An 18,671-nucleotide genomic window follows, 5' to 3' on the forward strand; every position below is an offset into this window, starting at 1 on the left:
CCTATATCCGTTAAAATGTGTTAAAAATCCGAAAGTTTTCAATGTCAATAGTATATTTTTATATACTTAATTTTGCTGTCTTGCTGTTAAAAGAGGGAAAGTGAAAGAATACAGGGTGTAATCGTTAAGTGTAGCCAGGCGATAATTCCGTAAATATAACAGATATCAGAAAACTTCAAATTGATATCGAAAGTGCGATACCCAATGAGTAAAATACTAAAATTACATTAATAACTTTTTTTTATAAAAGGAGCAATCCTGGGTAACACGCAAAAGTCACTAAGTACTATAAAAAAATGAAAGTAGGTAAAAATGCACTTTATTACACTTGTAACACAGTTTATTCCTCTTAGCAGAAAAAGTTCCTGTTCCTCTTAGCAGAAAAAGTCCTGAAGAAGGATAGAAATGTAATAGGTAAACTGTTACTTACTCGTGCTCTGATTTTAATGGCAAGTGAATGTCGGCATACAATTTTGGTTGAGCGCACGCCGTTCCGCTTTTCTTCACGCTACTGCTGCTTTTTGCACTGATACTGCTCACAAGTGACCCTCTGAAACAAAAAATGTACCTACCTATATAATCCGTAAGTGGAGGAGTCCTTCCCTTTTTAGGGTTCCGTACCCAAAGGGTAAAACGGGACCCTATTACTAAGACTCTGCTGTCCGTCCGTCCGTCTGTCACCAGGCTGTATCTCACGAACCGTGATAGCTAGACAGTTGAAATTTTCACAGATGTTGTATTTCTGTTGCTGCTATAACAAAAAATACTAAAAACAGAATAAAATAAAGATTTAAGTGGGGCTCCCATACAACAAACGTGATTTTTGACCGAAGTTAAGCAACGTCGGGCGGGGTCAGTACTTGGATGAGTGACCGTTTTTTTTTTCCTTTATTTGCATTATGGTACGGAACCCTTCGTGCACGAGTCCGACTCGCACTTGCCCGGTTTTTTATAGGTAGAGTAGTACAGATGTAGGTAGTGCATAATTGTTTTCCTTCGTATTTTCTCGGAAACGTTGGTATTTGTCATGCTAATTCAGTCAACGTCCGTACTTTTTGTACCGAGACTAACTGAAATAACAAGACACATTCGTACGTTTCCGTTAAAATACGAAGGAAAATAACTTATGCTCTACTTACATGTCGTGCTAATTGCGGAAAATACCCTGGGAACAAACTATACTTAAACCGGAATGCTAACTTTTTCAGTAGAAAAAAGCCCAAATTTCACAATTTGTATAGGAGAATTACAATTAACCACGTATTTCTACACTGTTAAAAATATTCAGGGAATTTTACATAATTTTAGGGCAACTTTCGTTGCCCTAACTTTTCTGTATTTTTACATAATTATGTAATTTTACAAGGCGTATGTAATTTTACATATCGACCTGATTTCATTATTATGTAATTTTACATTTATGTAATTTTACATAATCAAACAAATTGACGGTTATGTAAAATTACATTTATGTAATTTTACATAATCATACTGTCAGATATGTAAAAATCTCACTTATGTAATTTTACATAATCTGTAAAATCTCATTTATGTAATTTTACATATCCGTAAAATTTCACTTACGTACTTTTACATTTTTTTCGGTAATATTACAGGGTAATTGTATGTTTTGTTACAAATTTCGTATGTATAAATACATAAAGTTTGTGTATTAGTAATGATTTTTATGTATGATTACATTTTATTCAGTAATATTACCGAATTATTATGTATTTTGTTACAGATTTCATGTGTGAAATTACACCAACTTAATGTATTATTAATGTTTTTTGAGTATTTTTACTTTTTATTCGGTAACATTACACAATTATTATGTGTTTTGTTACAGATTTCGTATGTAAAAATACATTAAGTTTTTGTATTATTAATGATACTTTATGTATATTTACATTGTATTTGGTAATATCACAGAAGTAATATGTGTTTTATTACAGATTTCGTATGTGAATTTACACAAAGTACATGTATTATTAATGATTTTTTTAAGTATTTTTCCTTTTTATTCGGGAATATTACCGAATTATTATGTATTTTGTTACAGATTTCGTCTGTAAAATTACACAAACTTTATTTATTATTAATGTTTTTTTAAGTATATTTACTTTTTATTCAGTAATATTACAAAATTATTGTGTTTTATTACAGTTTGCGTATGTGATTTTACCACAAACTTTATGTATTTTTAATGATTTTTAAGTATTTTTCCATTTTATTCAGTAATATTACTGATACAATTTATGTATTTTTACATAAGAAAACTGTGATTTTAAATATGGGCAAGGTAAAATTACTTGTTGTTTGTGTATTATTACCTGTAAAATTAGGTAATATTTCATGTTATTAGGGGATATTTTTCTGTAAAATTCAATACAAATTCTGTACATTTACGGTAATTCTCCGGATTTAGTTATTAACCATTCGTTAGTTTTTTTTCTTATGTATTTTAATTAATGCAGCTTGTCTGCAGACTGCATTTATTAAAGTACATAAGAAAACAAATACCAACTTGCTAATAGCAAAATCCTGAGAATTATCGATAGCATGTAAATGTACAAAATTTGTATTGAATGCTTTAGGAAATATCGCCTAATAACATGTAAAACGAACTAATTTTATCAGTCATAATATACAAACAACAAGCAATTTACAGTTTGGAGGTTATTTAATAAAAAACAAAATTACAAAGAAATAAATTTATTGAATTTCACACACTCAAATTATAGAGCACACGCGTATATACACGTCTACGTGCATATTATTATTATTTATTCTGTGACAGAGTACAAAAAGTAGAAGACATATACGACACTATAAATTATATCTTATGTACATAAGTACTTCTTATGAATTAGTCTTATAAAAGTTTCGGTTAATAAGGCCTATGTGAATCTAATGCGTGAAACCTATACCATTTCAAGTAACGAATTGTCTGAAAATGTTTGTTACTGACATTAATTATAGTTAGTTTTTTTAGCATTAGAAAGAACTTGCAAGAAGTTAAGCGATCTTGACATGTCTTTTAATTGAAAAACGCTTTTTAAAAATCAAAAACTATTACTTATGACTTCCTTCTTTAGGATTTATTTTAATAAAAATATACCTTTGTATAAATTCTAATGTGTTTTGACAGTCCACTGGATATTCCATATTCAAGTTGCAGTAAGCCGCCATCAATAGTTGTAACGACGTAGGCAGAATCTGTTTCGCTAACAATCGTTTTTTCTACCAGCAAGTAATATAATTATATTTTCATTATCTGTGGACAAAAAACATAATGGTTAAAACAGGTAATATAATAGGCCCCCAAATTTAATACTTCCTCCTCAAATAAGATAATTTATCGTATTACGTTAATTGGCACTACTAGTGAGTAAGGGTACAAGTCTCGGGCAGCGCAGTTTTAAAAGGGTGTAAGTTCCATGCCCCTTTTACAACTAAGCTGCGCGACACTTGTACCCTTTTTCACTAGGGCCACAGGTTTATTCAATACATTTACGCTTTAACACTGTATGTTTCATATAGATTATATTATGATTAATTATAAATTATATGAAACATACAGTGTTATGCTTCGCAGGTAAGGCATTTTATCATTGTAATAATAATTAAGTCTCACCTAAAAATACAATGTTAGGCGCAGCTATTTCGGATAGCTCTGCAACTTGAACCCTGGTTAATGGTTCCTGGAAAAGAAAAAGTTAATAAGATTAGTAAATGGAACTACTATATTTAGGATGGTACCTCATCTGGAAGAAAATGGATTATGAATTATATCTTGGGTATTGCTCTCCCTCTATGTGACGGATGATCAAAATAGCGTGGGCCTATGTTGCACCAAACCTGAGTTCCACTAGGTACAGCCAGGGTTCAGCATCAGCTCTATCTTGTCAACTTCAAGCGTCAAATTTTTAAATTGACATCATACTGCAAAATAAATGTGGTTTGAGTCAGCACATTAATGCTTAACAGTAGGTATCCAATTATAGTCTATTCTACAATACACTACATTCTACAATTACACAAAAAATATTTCATTACGAAAAGTCAAATTAATTTAGATTTACTCACCTTTTTCAATGATATTTTTTAAAGTTGGGTCCATTATTGGAACAGCTTTCTTGATTGTTTGGTCTACTGACCAAATTTTAATAACGGGCATGTTTTACTGTAAGAGAATAACACAATTTATTAGTGTTGGTGACTATTTAATTAACCTACACAATCAAGCATGTACTAATATCGTTTTAAATTTAGATGTACTTAGCTAATAAATACTTACATTTTTTTAATGGCATACGACGAAAGCGGCTGCTCCAAGATTTTGTAGATCAGGTCTGATCCACCCTGGACGTGGACAGGACACGATATCAACTGGACTTTGTAAAGGACGCCGAGGAAACCGTTACAAAAAAGGTGAACCGCGAACCCTTTCTGGAAGTACATAACGTTTTGAGGTCTAATGCAGATTTCACTAGATATTCGATGCAAGAAAGTAAAGGTATATCTAATACTTATATTTACCTGTTTTCTTGTATGCTATCTCCAATTTATTTACACGTTTACACAAGTACTACGTTCTACGCACAGCGAGTGAGCGAGCGCCATTTTGATGTGAACTCATGAACTGCGCAGCGCACAGCGCAGCTACGGGGGGGGTGCGCCTGACTAGCGATCGCGTGATCCATGTAGCTCGCGCGCCATTGGCGCGCGTTATAATATTGATCCGTGATTAGGTGTGTGCTAGTGCCGCACAAAATTCGTCCAATCCGCGAGTGCTAACGGATATGAATTCATATTTGAAGATTTATAGTTTATTTTTCGAAATTAATAATTAGGTACACAATTTTACCAATAATTGCTGACATTGGTACATATAAATAACATCGTAAGTTTTGTTGCTTCCAACTTTGATGCTGTAATTCACATTAAGGGGTTCCCTGGAGCCAATGAATGACCTATCTGAATCCCTTAGTTTTCTAATTTCTTTTTGGAGCTTATCATACGGTAAAGTTGAAAAGAATTTATGTACGAAATAGGTATCATTTGATATTTACCAATCGCTTTTCGGTGAAGAGGAAAACATGGTGAGGAAACCGGACTAATTCCAACAAGTTTCCTAGTTTCCCCTCTGGGTTAGAAGGTCAGATGGCAGTCGCTTCTGTAAAAACTAGTGCCTACGCCAATTCCCGGGATTAGTTGCCAAGCAGTTCCCAGGCTCCCATGAGCTGTGGCAAAAAGCTGGGATAGCGCGAGGAAGATTTATTATCATAGGGTAAAGTGCCCTATTACCAGCCACCTGCATTAATCGTTGAATAACTTTTATAATATGTCCAAAACTACACGGAATGTTTGTAAGTATACACGGTGTAATATGAGGAAACCGAATAGCTTTAACCACGCATTTCTGAGGTCAAAAGAAAGAAAAAATGTAAGATGAGTTTAGGTATACTTCACCAAAAAAAAAATTTTTGTTGTTGTTTTGTTTTTTCAATTTCTTGAATGTACATGTACATAAAAATAAATGTTATTTGATGTTGATTGGTAAACTTTTCACTTAAAATTGATTTTTACATTTTTTTTTCGTAAAACCTACTTTTTGCAAAGCGTTACTTGTCACTTTTTGATATCTATCAAGAAGGATATTTTAGACTACGTCCCATAGCAGCAACATCACCATCAAAAAGGTCTTTTACACTGTGTAACAATAAAAACTTGTTTTTTTTTAATTAATATTATCTCTGAAACTAGGCGAATTTCAAAAAAGTTTATAGGACATTTTTGTCTCTAAATATGATCAGGAATACGCAGTTAAAATTATTCGGTTTAAAATATTTCGGTTTCCTCATGTTACACGGTGTATTTGTCCGCGATTATCTCGCGTTTAGCTGAACCGATTTTGATGTGGTTTTCAGAAAAGTGTTTGTTACATTCGGGAGAAGGTATTAGTATACATAGAGCTGAGCTGATGCTGAACCCTGGCCGTACCTAGTGGAACCAGAAAAGACAAAACTGTGGAAAAATACAATTGGACAGCGCGGCAATGCCGCCAGCCTTCTTGGCACCCTGCCCAAAGGCACAGAGCTGGAGCCAGGTTTTTATTTGTAATTTTAGTTTATATTGTAGTTAGTTGTAGCTTTATGTAGTTTTTAATTACATGTAGTTAATAATTTTTTGTAACATATTTGCTGTGACTTAATTTTTTAATAAAAAGAGACGTCATGATCGATTACCTTTTTTCTAATTGGGGCATTTTACCCTATCCCATATTTACTTAAAAATTAATTGGGAGGAAAACTAACTTTTTATCCCGCCAGGTGGTGGTGGCGAATTAGCGACTTTACCTCGCTTTGACATAAAAACTGTCAAACCACATACATTTTTTGTAAGTTATTCTATTCTTGTAAAATTTTCTCAAAAATGCCTATGTCTGATATGAATATTTGACATATTTATTTTTAGAGACGTCAAAGACGAACCCAAATAAATAGGTACCTACCTAGATATGTATGTAGATTTCGTATTAAGTAACTAAGTATTTCTATCTTTACATAATATGAATGAATCTATTTATCTTTAAGTAGGTATTAGTAGTAACGATGTGGTGTGAGCACAAACCGATTTTGCCTAAAATTAATTAGGTAAGTACAGTCACCTGCAATAATATGTTACTCTTCGAAGGCCGCAATAATATGTGACACGCTCGTATGGCTCTACAGATAAGGTCGTGTCAGATATTTTTGCGGCCTTTGAAGAGTAACATATTATTGCAGGTGACTGTACCTACTTACTAAGTAAGTACCTAAGTACCTTCTTAATTTCGACCGCACGGGCGGCATTCTCAGCAGGTTAAAACTTGTTCACGGAATTGTATTAGGGTATTCCACCTGTCCAGTTTCTGTTTCTTTGTCCAATGTGTGTTTTGTCTTTTGACATTTTGCTTGAGAGAGAGAGTGAGATGCCATGACATTGGACAAACATATCATTGGACACATTACCGCACCGCACCAAGGTCATTGCGACGCACCCATAAGTAAGACCTTGACAACAACCTTGACAATGTCCTTGGTGCGGTGCGGTAATGTGTTAGCACTGTTAGCAGCTTTATGGTAACATTCCATTTCTAACCGCAGCTGCACTACCGGTACTGAACGCGTCGCTGTCATTGTCAATTTCCATAGTAAAATTGACAGTAATGCAGCTGCGGTTAGAAATGGAATGTTACCATTAGGCATTAAGTAGTTTGTGTTCTATTCTATGTATGTAGGTAAAGGATAACTCACGCTCACGTTAGACCGGGCCGCATCCGGGCCGGAGCTTCCGGCGCTTAGGTACGTTTCTATGACATGACAGGCGAACACGGGATGCATTCCATAGAAAACGATGCGCCGGAAGCTCCGGCCCGGGCACGGCCGTGAGTCACCCTTAATGGGTACTCGTATGTTACCAGACGAACTCGCGGGCAAGAGCTAGGAATTCATAAATGTGAAAAAAACCGGACAAGTGCGAGTGGGACTCGCCCACCGAGGGTTCCGTACTTTTTAGTACTTATTCTCTTTATTTATTTTTCTTCTTAAGTTAGGTTAATTATAATATGAATATAAAAGTAAAATATAAAAACACTTACAAAATAATAAAAAAAAGTTATAAACACACAGTACTTATTTATTGTTATCACTCACACTTAATAATGAGAGAGTGAGATGCACTGACATTGGACAAAGAAATTGAATGCAAATTTGACAGGTGGAATACCACCCTAAGGGCCCCTTGCACCATTCCACTAACCCGGGGTTAACCGGTTAAATCTGGAGTTACCTTGGTTACCAGTACAATTTGACACTGGATTAACGGTTTAACCGGTTAACCTCGGATTAGTGGGACGGTGCAAGTGGCGCTAAGTTAGTTAAGTAGTAGTTTGGTATTTTTACTTTTATGCTGTTTAACTTGTTTGAAATAAAATAAATAAAAATGTAATGTAAAGACACACATTGAAATAGTAAATTTGCAGAAAATTAAAGAAATATTGGAAAATTTCATTGTATTGTTTTTAATTTTACTGGCATTTTTCTGAATATTACATAATAGATAAGTAAATTTACATAAAAAAAAATTCACGAAAGTAGGTAAAATCACGACACTTTTATGTAAAGTTCCCCGCGGTACGCGTGTTGTTTGCTGTTGGTGCTGTTGTTGATGTGTTGTTGTTGGTAATGTTGTTGTTGCTGTTGTAATTGTGTAGTAGTTTGTTTTCCAAAGGGAAAAAGAAATAAAGTTGTACTTTTGCTAGGACAAAAAGATCCGCTTGCGAGCACTTCATTCCTGCAGCTCGGCCTTCGGCCTCGCGTGTTTGGGAAATCGAAAAGGACGCTCCGGGCCTTCGGCCCTACGCGGAGCTCGGCCTTCGACCTTCGCTCTGCCGTGTCACGCCTAACTCCGTTAACTCGAGTTACATGAGTTACGAATAACCAGTCTAAATCGTCTTAAAAACCATTAAATATATATCTTCTATAAGAAAATTTTGAAAATCTTCATTATTTACTGAGAAAAGCATATGGCTAACTCATGTAACTTCATTTTTTTGCCGATGGCGTCAGGCACAACTCAGTTAACTTAAGTTGTATGACTGACACAACCAAAATATCAACATCGTTTCTTAAGTTACCGGAGTTAGGCATGACTGGCCGAGCGCTTGATTTATACGACAACAATATTCCTATAGTAATACGTGTCACGTCTGATCACGCGAATGTCATGTAACTTGACTTACATGACTTCGTGTGACCACTATAGTATGGAAGAGTTGATCATGCGGAAACATTTAATTCGAATAAAATGAAAACTATTCAATTATGCGAAACAAAAATTAAAGGGCCCAGTCTGTGACCATATTTCCTACATGTAGATTAGATAAAATAAAAAAATTACGACGAACCGTCAACGATAACAGCATTTGAATCTTTAAAACTTTAAACGTAATTATCTCGAAACTCGACTTTTAAAGTTACATGAGATGCGCGTGACACGGCAGCGCTGGGTTTCGAAGCTCAGCGCCGCGTTAAAAACTGCCAGGGTCCCTCTATGACATTTGGTCGAGCACCACCTAGGTCTGACCGTTTGGCCGGCCCGTCCAACATTTTTCTGACCGGAAGCGGTAGACCAAAAGTCGGAATTTTCTGGAGATCACGAGACCGCCCTCTATATGAAACTGTCAAAGTCTAACACACCACGAACCTCCTTCTGGGAGAACAATTGTGTCATCAGTCAGTCGTATTGCAGCTTTATATAATATAGAAAAATACGTAGATAATAAAATTATTTTTGTCCCTGACATTCCATGTAATTTTACAGATTTTATGTAAAAGTCCATTGTCTTAGTGATTACTATACAATACATATTGAATATGTAAAAAAAAACATATTCACGGCCTCCTTAGCCTATTAGTTGATAGTGACCCTGCCTATAAAGCAGGACGTCCCGGGTTTGCATCCTGGTCAGAGCATTTATTTGTGTGTCTATTATCACGTAATATATTTGTTCATCAGGAGTTATGGATGTTGCCTATGTATTCAAGAATGTATCGATTATACATTTATACCTAAAGTGCCCACAACACAATCCTTATTGAGCTTACTGTGGGACTAGGTTAATTTGTGTAAAATTGTCCTATATATTATTTATTTATTTTACCAGTAAATTTACAGAAAATATGTAGGTATACCATTAAGAAGATATTGGTAAATTTCATTATATTGTTTGTAATATTACTGACATGTTTCGGAATATTACATAAGACTTAAGTAAATTTACATAAAAATGTATTTTTCAAAAGAAATAATAAATTTGCGAGATTTTTATGTAAAATACCCGTTCCAATTGTTAAAAATCAAGTGTAGTATTACAGATATTTATGTAAACGGGCATTTCTTAGTGACTATTACATATGTATCGTGTAAAAAGACCCATTTGAACAGGAAGTTTACAGAAAATTTATAAAATTAAAAAAATGTTGGGAAATTTCATTATGTTTTTTGTAATTTTTCTGATATTTTTCGGAATATTACATAAGAAGTAAGTAAATTGTAATAAAAATGTGTTTCTCAATAAAAAATGGTAAAATTACGAGATTTTTATGTCAAATTCCCGATTTAATTGTTAAAAACACATTAAAAAAGTATTTGTCCCAAAAGTTCCATGTAATTTTACAGATTTTATGTAAACGTTCATCTCTTAGTAATTATTACATATTTATTATGTAAAAATACCATTTAAACAGTAATTTCTACAGAATATATATGTAAAATGAAGAAATGTTGGGAAACTTCATAATGTTTTTTGTGATTTTAATGACATTTTTTGGAATTTTACATAAGACGTGAGTAACTTTACACAAAAATGTAATTTTCACAAAATTAGGTAAAATTATGAGATTTTTATGTAAAATACCCATTTTTATTGATATAAACACATAAAAAAATGTATTTGTCCCAAACATTCCATGTAATTTTACAGATTTTATGTAAACTTCTATCTCTTAGTGATTATTATATATTTATTATGTAAAGCGACACATTTAAACAGTAAATTTACAGAAAATATGTAAAATTAAAGAATTTTTTGGAAATTTTATATTATTGTTTGTAATTTTCCTGACATTATTCCGAATATTACATTACACGTAAGTAAATTTACACAAATATGTAATTTGAAAAAAAATTTGTAAAATTACGAGATGTTTATGTAAAATTCTCTTTTTAATTGTTAAAAACACATAAAAAAAAGTATTTGTCCCAAACATTCCATGTAATTTTACAGATGTTATGTAAACTTCCATCTCTTAGTGATTATTACATATATGTTATGTAAAAAGACCATTTAAACAGTAAATTGAACAGAATATATGTAAAATTAAAGAAATGTTGGGAAATTTCATAATGTTTTTTTGTAATTTTACTGATATCTTACGGAATATTACATAAGACGTAAGTCAATTTACATAAAAATGTATTTTTCACGAAAATAGGTAATATTGCGAGATTTCTAAGTAAAATTCCCTCTTCAATCGTAAAAAATACATACCAAAATGTATTTATCCCGAACATTCCATGTAATTTTACAGATTTTATGTAAATATTCATGGCTTAGTGATTATTACATAAATTTTATGTAAAACTACATAAAAATTATTGATTTTACCGAAAAAATGAAAAATTTACGAGAATTACGTAAAATGTCATATTTTTCCGTAAATTTCCCAGATTTTTCGGGAATTTTACAGGATTATGTAATTTTTTTGCATGTAAAATTACATAATTTTTAACAGTGTAGTGACAAAGCTAGCTTGCCAGGTTATATTTCTTGATAACACACAAATGACACAAATATAGAGTTAGAGCAAGCTAAGTTGGCAGTGATTTTGATACACATTTAATGGACTTGCACAGTCTGTGCAAGTGTTATTTTAAACGACAAACTTCTATGAAATTATGGTGTTTAAAATAACACTTGCACAGTCTGTGCTATTAAGAGGGCGTAGAGGAGGGTAAATTTTCAGATTCTGTCAAATTACCCCATTTCACGCACAAACGCAGCTCACGCACACTATCTCAATTTACTGGGACAGGTCAGTGACCCCTAATGTTTTTTTAAAGGTGCTGTTTCGAGTTTAGTGTTAACTACTGACCTCCTTTGAGGAATTAAAACTGTCAAACTTTCCTTTGTGAGAAGACAGAGAAAAAACACTTTTTATATATAGCTTTCCTTGTTTGTTCATGTCATGTCATAGGTATGTGACGTATTAGGTAATTATTTATTTTCGTTGTTGACTTTTGTATTAAGATAGGTACAAACGGCGACGCTGTTAACTGTCCATCGGTAGACCTTATGCCTTTTGTAATAAGGTTTACGAACTGTCAGTTAACAGTGTGGTGGTGTGCGATGGTAGGTATGCGGTTTGTAGACATAGACCAAATTAAAACTAGGAGTTTTATTATTAAAGATATAAGAAATCGTCTATTTTACCTACTCGAAGTGAACTACTTATATCTAAAATTATCCCTTCATTAGTTATATATAGGTCTTGTAACATATTTTTTACAACTAAAACACGCTTATTATATTTTACTTATAACTTAATTTTTAAAGCTCTATTGATAATAAGGCTTTAAAAACATCTAATAGAATGCAGGTACTACGCTTATACTTTTGTAACTTACTTAAAACGTATCGGGAAATCAAAAAACTCATAATTACCTATATTAAAATATTTAAATTTACTATTCCATCTCATACGTTCAATAAGGCCCGGGACCGGGCCTTGTCACCTGCACTGACAGAGGGCCTTTTTAGCCCCACATAATATTAAAGAACTGTGTCCCGGATAGTATGGGTTCTGGGTTCTGGGCCATGACCATGACGCGTCCCGAAGTAACTTATACAGGGCGTAATCGTTAAGTGTAGCCAGGCTATAATTTCGTAAATATAACAGATATCAGAAAACTTCAAATTGTTATCGAAAGTGCGTTACCCAATGAGTAAAATTACATTAAGGGGTCATCCATTAATTACGTCACACGTTTGGGGGGGGAGGGGGTCAAGAAAATGTGACATGTTGTGACATGGGGAGGGGGAGTCACAAACACTGTGACGTCACTTTAACTTCATCACTATTCATCAGTAACCGAAAATTAATTTATATTTTATTATTCGCAGTCGCAGTACATTTAAATAATGAGTTTTTGGAAGTATGTAGGTAATTTTCGTTCCTAATTGGTTTTGTGTTATAAAATTATAGATATTTATTTTACCAAAAATATTTTTTTTTTTAAATAATGCCGAGTTAGTACTGCCCATTTCGTTGAAAACAAAATTACCTAAAATGTGACGTCACACCAGGTGGGGAGGGAGTTGCAAAATGTGACCAAGTGTGACAAGGATGGGGGGAGGGGTCAAAAAACCTGTGTGTTTGTGACGTAATTAATGGATGATTCCTAATAACTTTTTTAAATAAAAGCAGAAATATCCCAAACATTAACGTCAAACCCTCCCATACATTTAGTACGACGACTCACCCCTCACTGTAATAAAATAATAAAACTACCGTTTATGAAATAATAAATCTATTATTTCATAAACGGTAGTTTTATTATTTTATTACAGTTTATCATCGCAAATAATGAATCTCAAGCAGTTTTATCTCTTACGACACCAACGTTCTTTGAAGGGTGAGTCGTCGTACTAAATGTATGGGAGGGTTTGTGAGTTAATGTCTTAGAGTAGAGTTAATGTCTGGGATATTTCTGTTTTTATTTAAAAAAAGTTATTAATGTAATTTTACTCATTGGGTAACGCACTTTCGATATCAATTTGAAGTTTTCTGATATCTGTTATATTTACGGAATTATAGCCTGGCTACTAGACATGCGCGAAACAGTGCTTCGAAAAGTGATGCTATATCACATCACTTTTCCGAACACGTAATGGTACACTGAGATATCACATCACTCATCACTCGAAACATGACCCGAACGTGAAACAGCGCGCGGGCGCGCGCGAGATGGCCACATTACAGTTATCTCCTCAATTACGCAGCGCATCCACGGCACTCTAGTGATTCTATGGCGTCTCGGATATAATAAATAAATAAATAAACAGCCTATATACAGTATATACACAAATCAAATTTCTACACTCATATGCACTAATCCACAATTAAATTACGGGATAAACAAGTAATAAGTCGTACTTAGCGCCGCGAACCGCGAAAGTCAACCAAACATTTCACAACAATAATAAAAAACGGTTTTGTTTTCGTCAACTTCAAAATCTCAAACAAATTACTCGATTTAGCCGCGTCCTTCTCTTCTTATAAGAAAACATTTTAAACTCTACGCGGACGCATTAGAGTTTTAAATCTATTGCAGATGCAGAAAATCTTATTCGTAAGAATATTAGTGAAATTTGCGACTACTTAAACGCACAGCGGCGATCGGCCGAGCGGACCGATCCGAATTATTCCGAAGATAGCCGAAAGCATCGCAGAGCGAGAGCGACCGAGCGCTGAGATCGAGTGCGAGTGAGATAACAAAGCAATCATGGCATGGCGAACAAACATGACACTATCACAAGTGGCATTACACATTACGCGCTCTGTGAGTAGACTTTAACTGACCATTCATATCGGCGCGTCAACCTAAGTGGAATTGAATCCATTTCGCGCGCTTCGGCCGGTCGTTGGCGTTCGCGTGGTCGCGCGCTCGGCGCTCGGCTCGCGTGATGCGTAATGTTTGAAGTAATGGTTGATTTCTCGGAGTGACGAGTAATGGCATATTACGAGTTCGAGAGATATCTCATTTGTGATATTACGAGCATTACTTACACATGTCTACTGGCTACACTTAACGATTACACCCTGTATATCATTAGATAGTTCATAGCCTATATCTATCGAATATATCGTTCTTATGAGCGTATTTGGTGGGCATACCTTATAAGTTTCAGTACAGGAAAAAGTACATATGAGCTGTACTTTTAATTGTTAGTACAATCGGTATCAAATAGATAGTGACGGCCAAAGTGACCAAATATAGCTATAGGATCTAAATGTGAACGAATAGGGTTAGGTGAGGCATATAAGGTAAGGCACCTTTATTTTAACTGAAATAGTTTTATAAATAATCAGGATATTATTACCAATTCAATTCAATATAGATTTCTCATTTGTTCATGTTTCTTCATATACCAAAATAGTTATAATAATATTCCGGCGCTTTTGAAAAATACACGTTTTATAAAAAAACCATACCATGTTGGTTCGGAACCGGGCCTTGTTACTTGCACTGTCAGTGTCAGTGTCTGAGTCATAGTACAAGTTCAAGAATAACAGAGAATATTACCGGGCCTTATTACCTTTTATCATGAATTAATTTCATCTTTAATTTAAATGGTCTAGTAAAATAAGGCCTAAATGAGTCATAGAAAAACCAATTGTATTTTATTTAGAAAGTACCTATATGTTGTTCATAATCTTCAGTAAGCTGACCTATAAGAGTCTATCTATTATAATAATTAATGTAGATTGACAGTTTACTTAGCAAATTGTACTTTTACCTTTAGGTTTTATGTCGGAAATATCTCACCCAATTTGTAATTAATGATGTTTACTGATTGTTAATCTTAAATATACCTACTTAATATTATGAAGGGCACTTATATTATTTTAGCGGACCGAACGGATGTATATTATTGTGGACCACTTTTTTATTTAAATAATTAAATTGTAATTCATTTCAAAAAAGGTTATTACAATTATAGGGATATAAGTAGATACCTCACCTATCTTATTACAAAGCATTACAAAAATGTCCAAAGGCCAAAGCCACGCTGATAAGACATAAGACCTTACCTATAAACGACCTCATAAATATAAACGTTCACTGAAAAAAACCAAAAGCATTTCTCATAATTTTATTTCGTTACTGAGTTATCGTTTTGCACCGAATATCAATGAAATAAAAGCACGTTGTTGTTTGATAGATACATTTATAGAAACATCGTCACATGAAACCAATATAGGTACTCGTAAAACAGACCACTGCTGGTATTGGCTTTAAATATCGTTCTTTCAACTGATAATATAGCCACAAAAACTCGCTGAGACTAGCAATGTACAAATTGCAGAACATTCCCAAAAAGCGGAAACGTTCTCGAGAATGTTCTCAGAACATTCCTGCAACATGGAATTTTTTTTTTTTATTATGCATGGGTTTACTCATGGCCACAGACTAGCCGAGGCGTAGACGTGGCCTACGATGGAGCGAGCTCGCCCAGAAGGTGCCTGTTCACTCTTGATTTGAAGGTTGCCGGGTTATAAGAGCACGGAAATATAGACGCCGGCAAGGAATTCCATTCCTTGGCAGTGCGCATAAGGAAAGTAGAAGCAAAGCGCTTAGTGCGAATTGGCGGAATATCTACCAAGTAAGGATGGAAACCGGCCGTGCATCTAAAAGTCCGATGGTAGAATGGGGACGGTGGAATGAGCTCGTGTAGCTCTTGGGCACACTCCCCGAAGTGCAACCTGTAGAATACCGACAGGCTGGCGACTTTCCGCCGATGGGCCAAAGTCTGAAGCTTAGCCGTTAGCTTCTTGTCGCCAATCATCCTCCTGGCTCTGCGCTCCACTGAGTCCAAAGCGGCGAGTTGGTATTTAGCTGAGCCATCCCACAGGTGGGTGCAATACTCCATACACGACCGGACTTGAGCTTTGTAAAGTGTTAGAAGCTGTCCAGGTGTGAAGTATCGCTTCACCTTATTTAGGACGCCCAGCTTTCTGGCCGCAGTTTGTGCTTTAGACTCAATGAAGCTGCCGAAGCCGAGGACTGAACTCAGCTCCATGCCGAGGAGTTCCAGGCTGTCGGTAATAGGTACAGATGCACCCCGGAAAGAAGGAGTCAGGTCGAATGGACTCCGTTTAGCGGAAAATAGACACGCCTGCGTTTTGGAGGCATTGAACGTGACCAGATTGTCATCACCCCACTGGGAAACGAGACTAAGGGTCAAGTTCATTCGCTCAACCATGGCCTCTCTCTGTGAACGTATATCCTCCCTGCTGTCCCTTGCACTAGCCAAATATCTCTCAACAACCGTACTGTCATCTGCATAACCTACAATGCTGGGTTGCAGCATGTCGTTAATGTGGAGCAGGAAAAGGGTTGCGGAGAGAACAGACCCCTGAGGAACACCGGCGTCAATGGCCATGAGGTCCGAAGAGCAGCCATCAATAACTACTCTGATCGACCGTTCACTCAAGAAATCAGATAGCCAGCTACAAAAATCAGCAGGGATGCCGTAAGCAGGAAGCTTGCTAAGGAGACTTGCGTGCCAAACCCTGTCAAAGGCCTTCGAGATGTCCAGTGAAACAGCAAGCGCTTCACCGTTCCTCTCGATGGCCTCGCCGCAGCAGTGCGTGACATACGCTAAAAGATCCCCAGTAGACCGACCTCGGCGAAAGCCATATTGACGGTCACTGAGCAGATCATTTGCTTCGAGGTATGCCAGCAGTTTGCCGTTAAGTACCCTTTCCATGACTTTACAGAGCATGGAGGTAATGGCGATTGGTCGGTAATTGCAGGGATCAGCACGACTACCCTTCTTGGGTACTGGCTGCACGTTTGCAAGCTTCCAGGATTTCGGCACCGTTCTTGTTTGGAGAGAGAGGCGGTACAGGCGTGTCAGTACAGGAGACAACTCAGGCGCACACTGCTTTAGTACACGTGCAGGTATACCGTCTGGTCCATTGGCCTTATTCACGTCAAGATTCAGCAGAGCTCGGCGTACCTCTTCAAATTATTGTTTAATCAAGAGAATATACTTGAAATAAAGTTTAAATAGGCATAACTTAAAACTAAATGTTATTATGCATATATTATTGTCTATTACAGTTAGCTATTTTGTTGATGTGATAAGTTTACCAATAAGTTGCTTAAATTCTCACTGTATTTCAGAGAACATTTCGACTTTCGACAATTTTTTCCAAATTTTTTTTATTTTTCATTAGAATATAGAGGCCTCTATCTCCCGCCATGCCAAATCTCAGCGCGCTCGGACCAACTTGAAAAAATTAAAAAAAAGTCGGCCATTTTGATTTTTTTTTAATGCAGTTTGTTTTGTCTCGGGGCCCTCTATGACATTTGGTCGAGCACCCCCCACATATCACGCACCGTTTAAAAGTTGCCATACAAAATTAAAGTGGCCAGTTTTCCCGCAATTGTAGCATTTTTCCAAAAAAAAATTTTTCATATGTATCTAGGGGACCCCGAAATTCCGTGACCAAAATTTCAGCGCACTAGGACAAAGTTAGAAAAGTTTTAAAAAAAAGTCGGCCATATTGAAAAAAAATGGCGGCGTCAAAAACTGCCAGGGTCCCTCTATGATATTTGGTCTAGCACTCCCCACCTAAGTCTGACCGTTTGGCCGGGCCGTCATACATTTTTCTGACCGGAATCGGACGACCAAAAGTCGGAATTTTCTGGGGGTAAGGACTACACCTAAACTATCGTGAATATTCATGGTATAAACTACGATAAATAAATAAATTCTCGTTCTCGAGAACATTCTCAGAAGTTACCGAGAAATTCTCATGTGGAAAGTTTCGCAACTTTGGAAAGTTCTCGTGCGTGCATTGCTAGCTGAGACTGCAGGTCGAGTCTTGATTTCAATTTCTTGATGATATATCATTGAATTAACTTTCAGAGCTCGTGATAGCTCTTAGAATAGCAACAGAACTAGTTGAAACTAAGAATTTTATTGCTGAAATTATGTGAACAACATTGCTCCGTCTTCATAAATAAAATTTTAATAATTTATATTGCTTAGGCTAAAATGTGAAGAATTTTGTTGATAAATTGTTTATCTAGTATATTGACATTATGTCATATATGTTTTTAAAATGACGTAACATGAGTACCAGCACAATGAAAATTTATTCCAATAAGAAATAACAAATCTTCAAACTTTTTTCATTTTAAGTGAATTAGGAAGAAGCTAATTACACTTATTTGGTTATATTCATATATTTTATTAAATAATTTGTTATATTTTTTAAGTATTATGACTTGTGAATAAAAAGATGTCGAAATTTTAATGACTCTAGATC

The 18,671-nt window shown here is 35.2% G+C and overlaps 1 protein-coding gene and 1 long non-coding RNA gene across 4 annotated transcripts in view; both read right to left on the reverse strand.

The window, feature by feature from the left end:
* LOC134666482 (protein phosphatase 1 regulatory subunit 36-like) overlaps positions 1-18,671 on the reverse strand; it is a 34,991-nt gene that overhangs the window by 419 nt on the left and 15,901 nt on the right. For both annotated transcript variants that reach the window (XM_063523664.1, XM_063523663.1), the window contains exon 9: positions 431-568. In XM_063523664.1, coding sequence (XP_063379734.1) covers positions 431-568 — 138 coding nt within the window. The remainder of the gene's footprint in view (positions 1-430; positions 569-18,671) is intronic.
* Positions 2,700-4,668, reverse strand: LOC134666493 (uncharacterized). 2 transcript variants are annotated; one of them, XR_010098513.1, is made up of 5 exons: positions 4,543-4,668; positions 4,301-4,452; positions 4,090-4,186; positions 3,638-3,945; positions 2,700-3,277 (listed from the first exon to the last, which is right to left on the reverse strand). It is a non-coding gene; the product is annotated as an uncharacterized LOC134666493 (long non-coding RNA). The 2 variants fall into 2 exon arrangements; XR_010098512.1 differs by having other exon boundaries at positions 3,638-4,186.

This window comes from Cydia fagiglandana, chromosome 8 (genome assembly GCF_963556715.1).
Source record: "Cydia fagiglandana chromosome 8, ilCydFagi1.1, whole genome shotgun sequence".
Classification (NCBI taxonomy): Eukaryota; Metazoa; Arthropoda; class Insecta; order Lepidoptera; family Tortricidae; genus Cydia; species Cydia fagiglandana.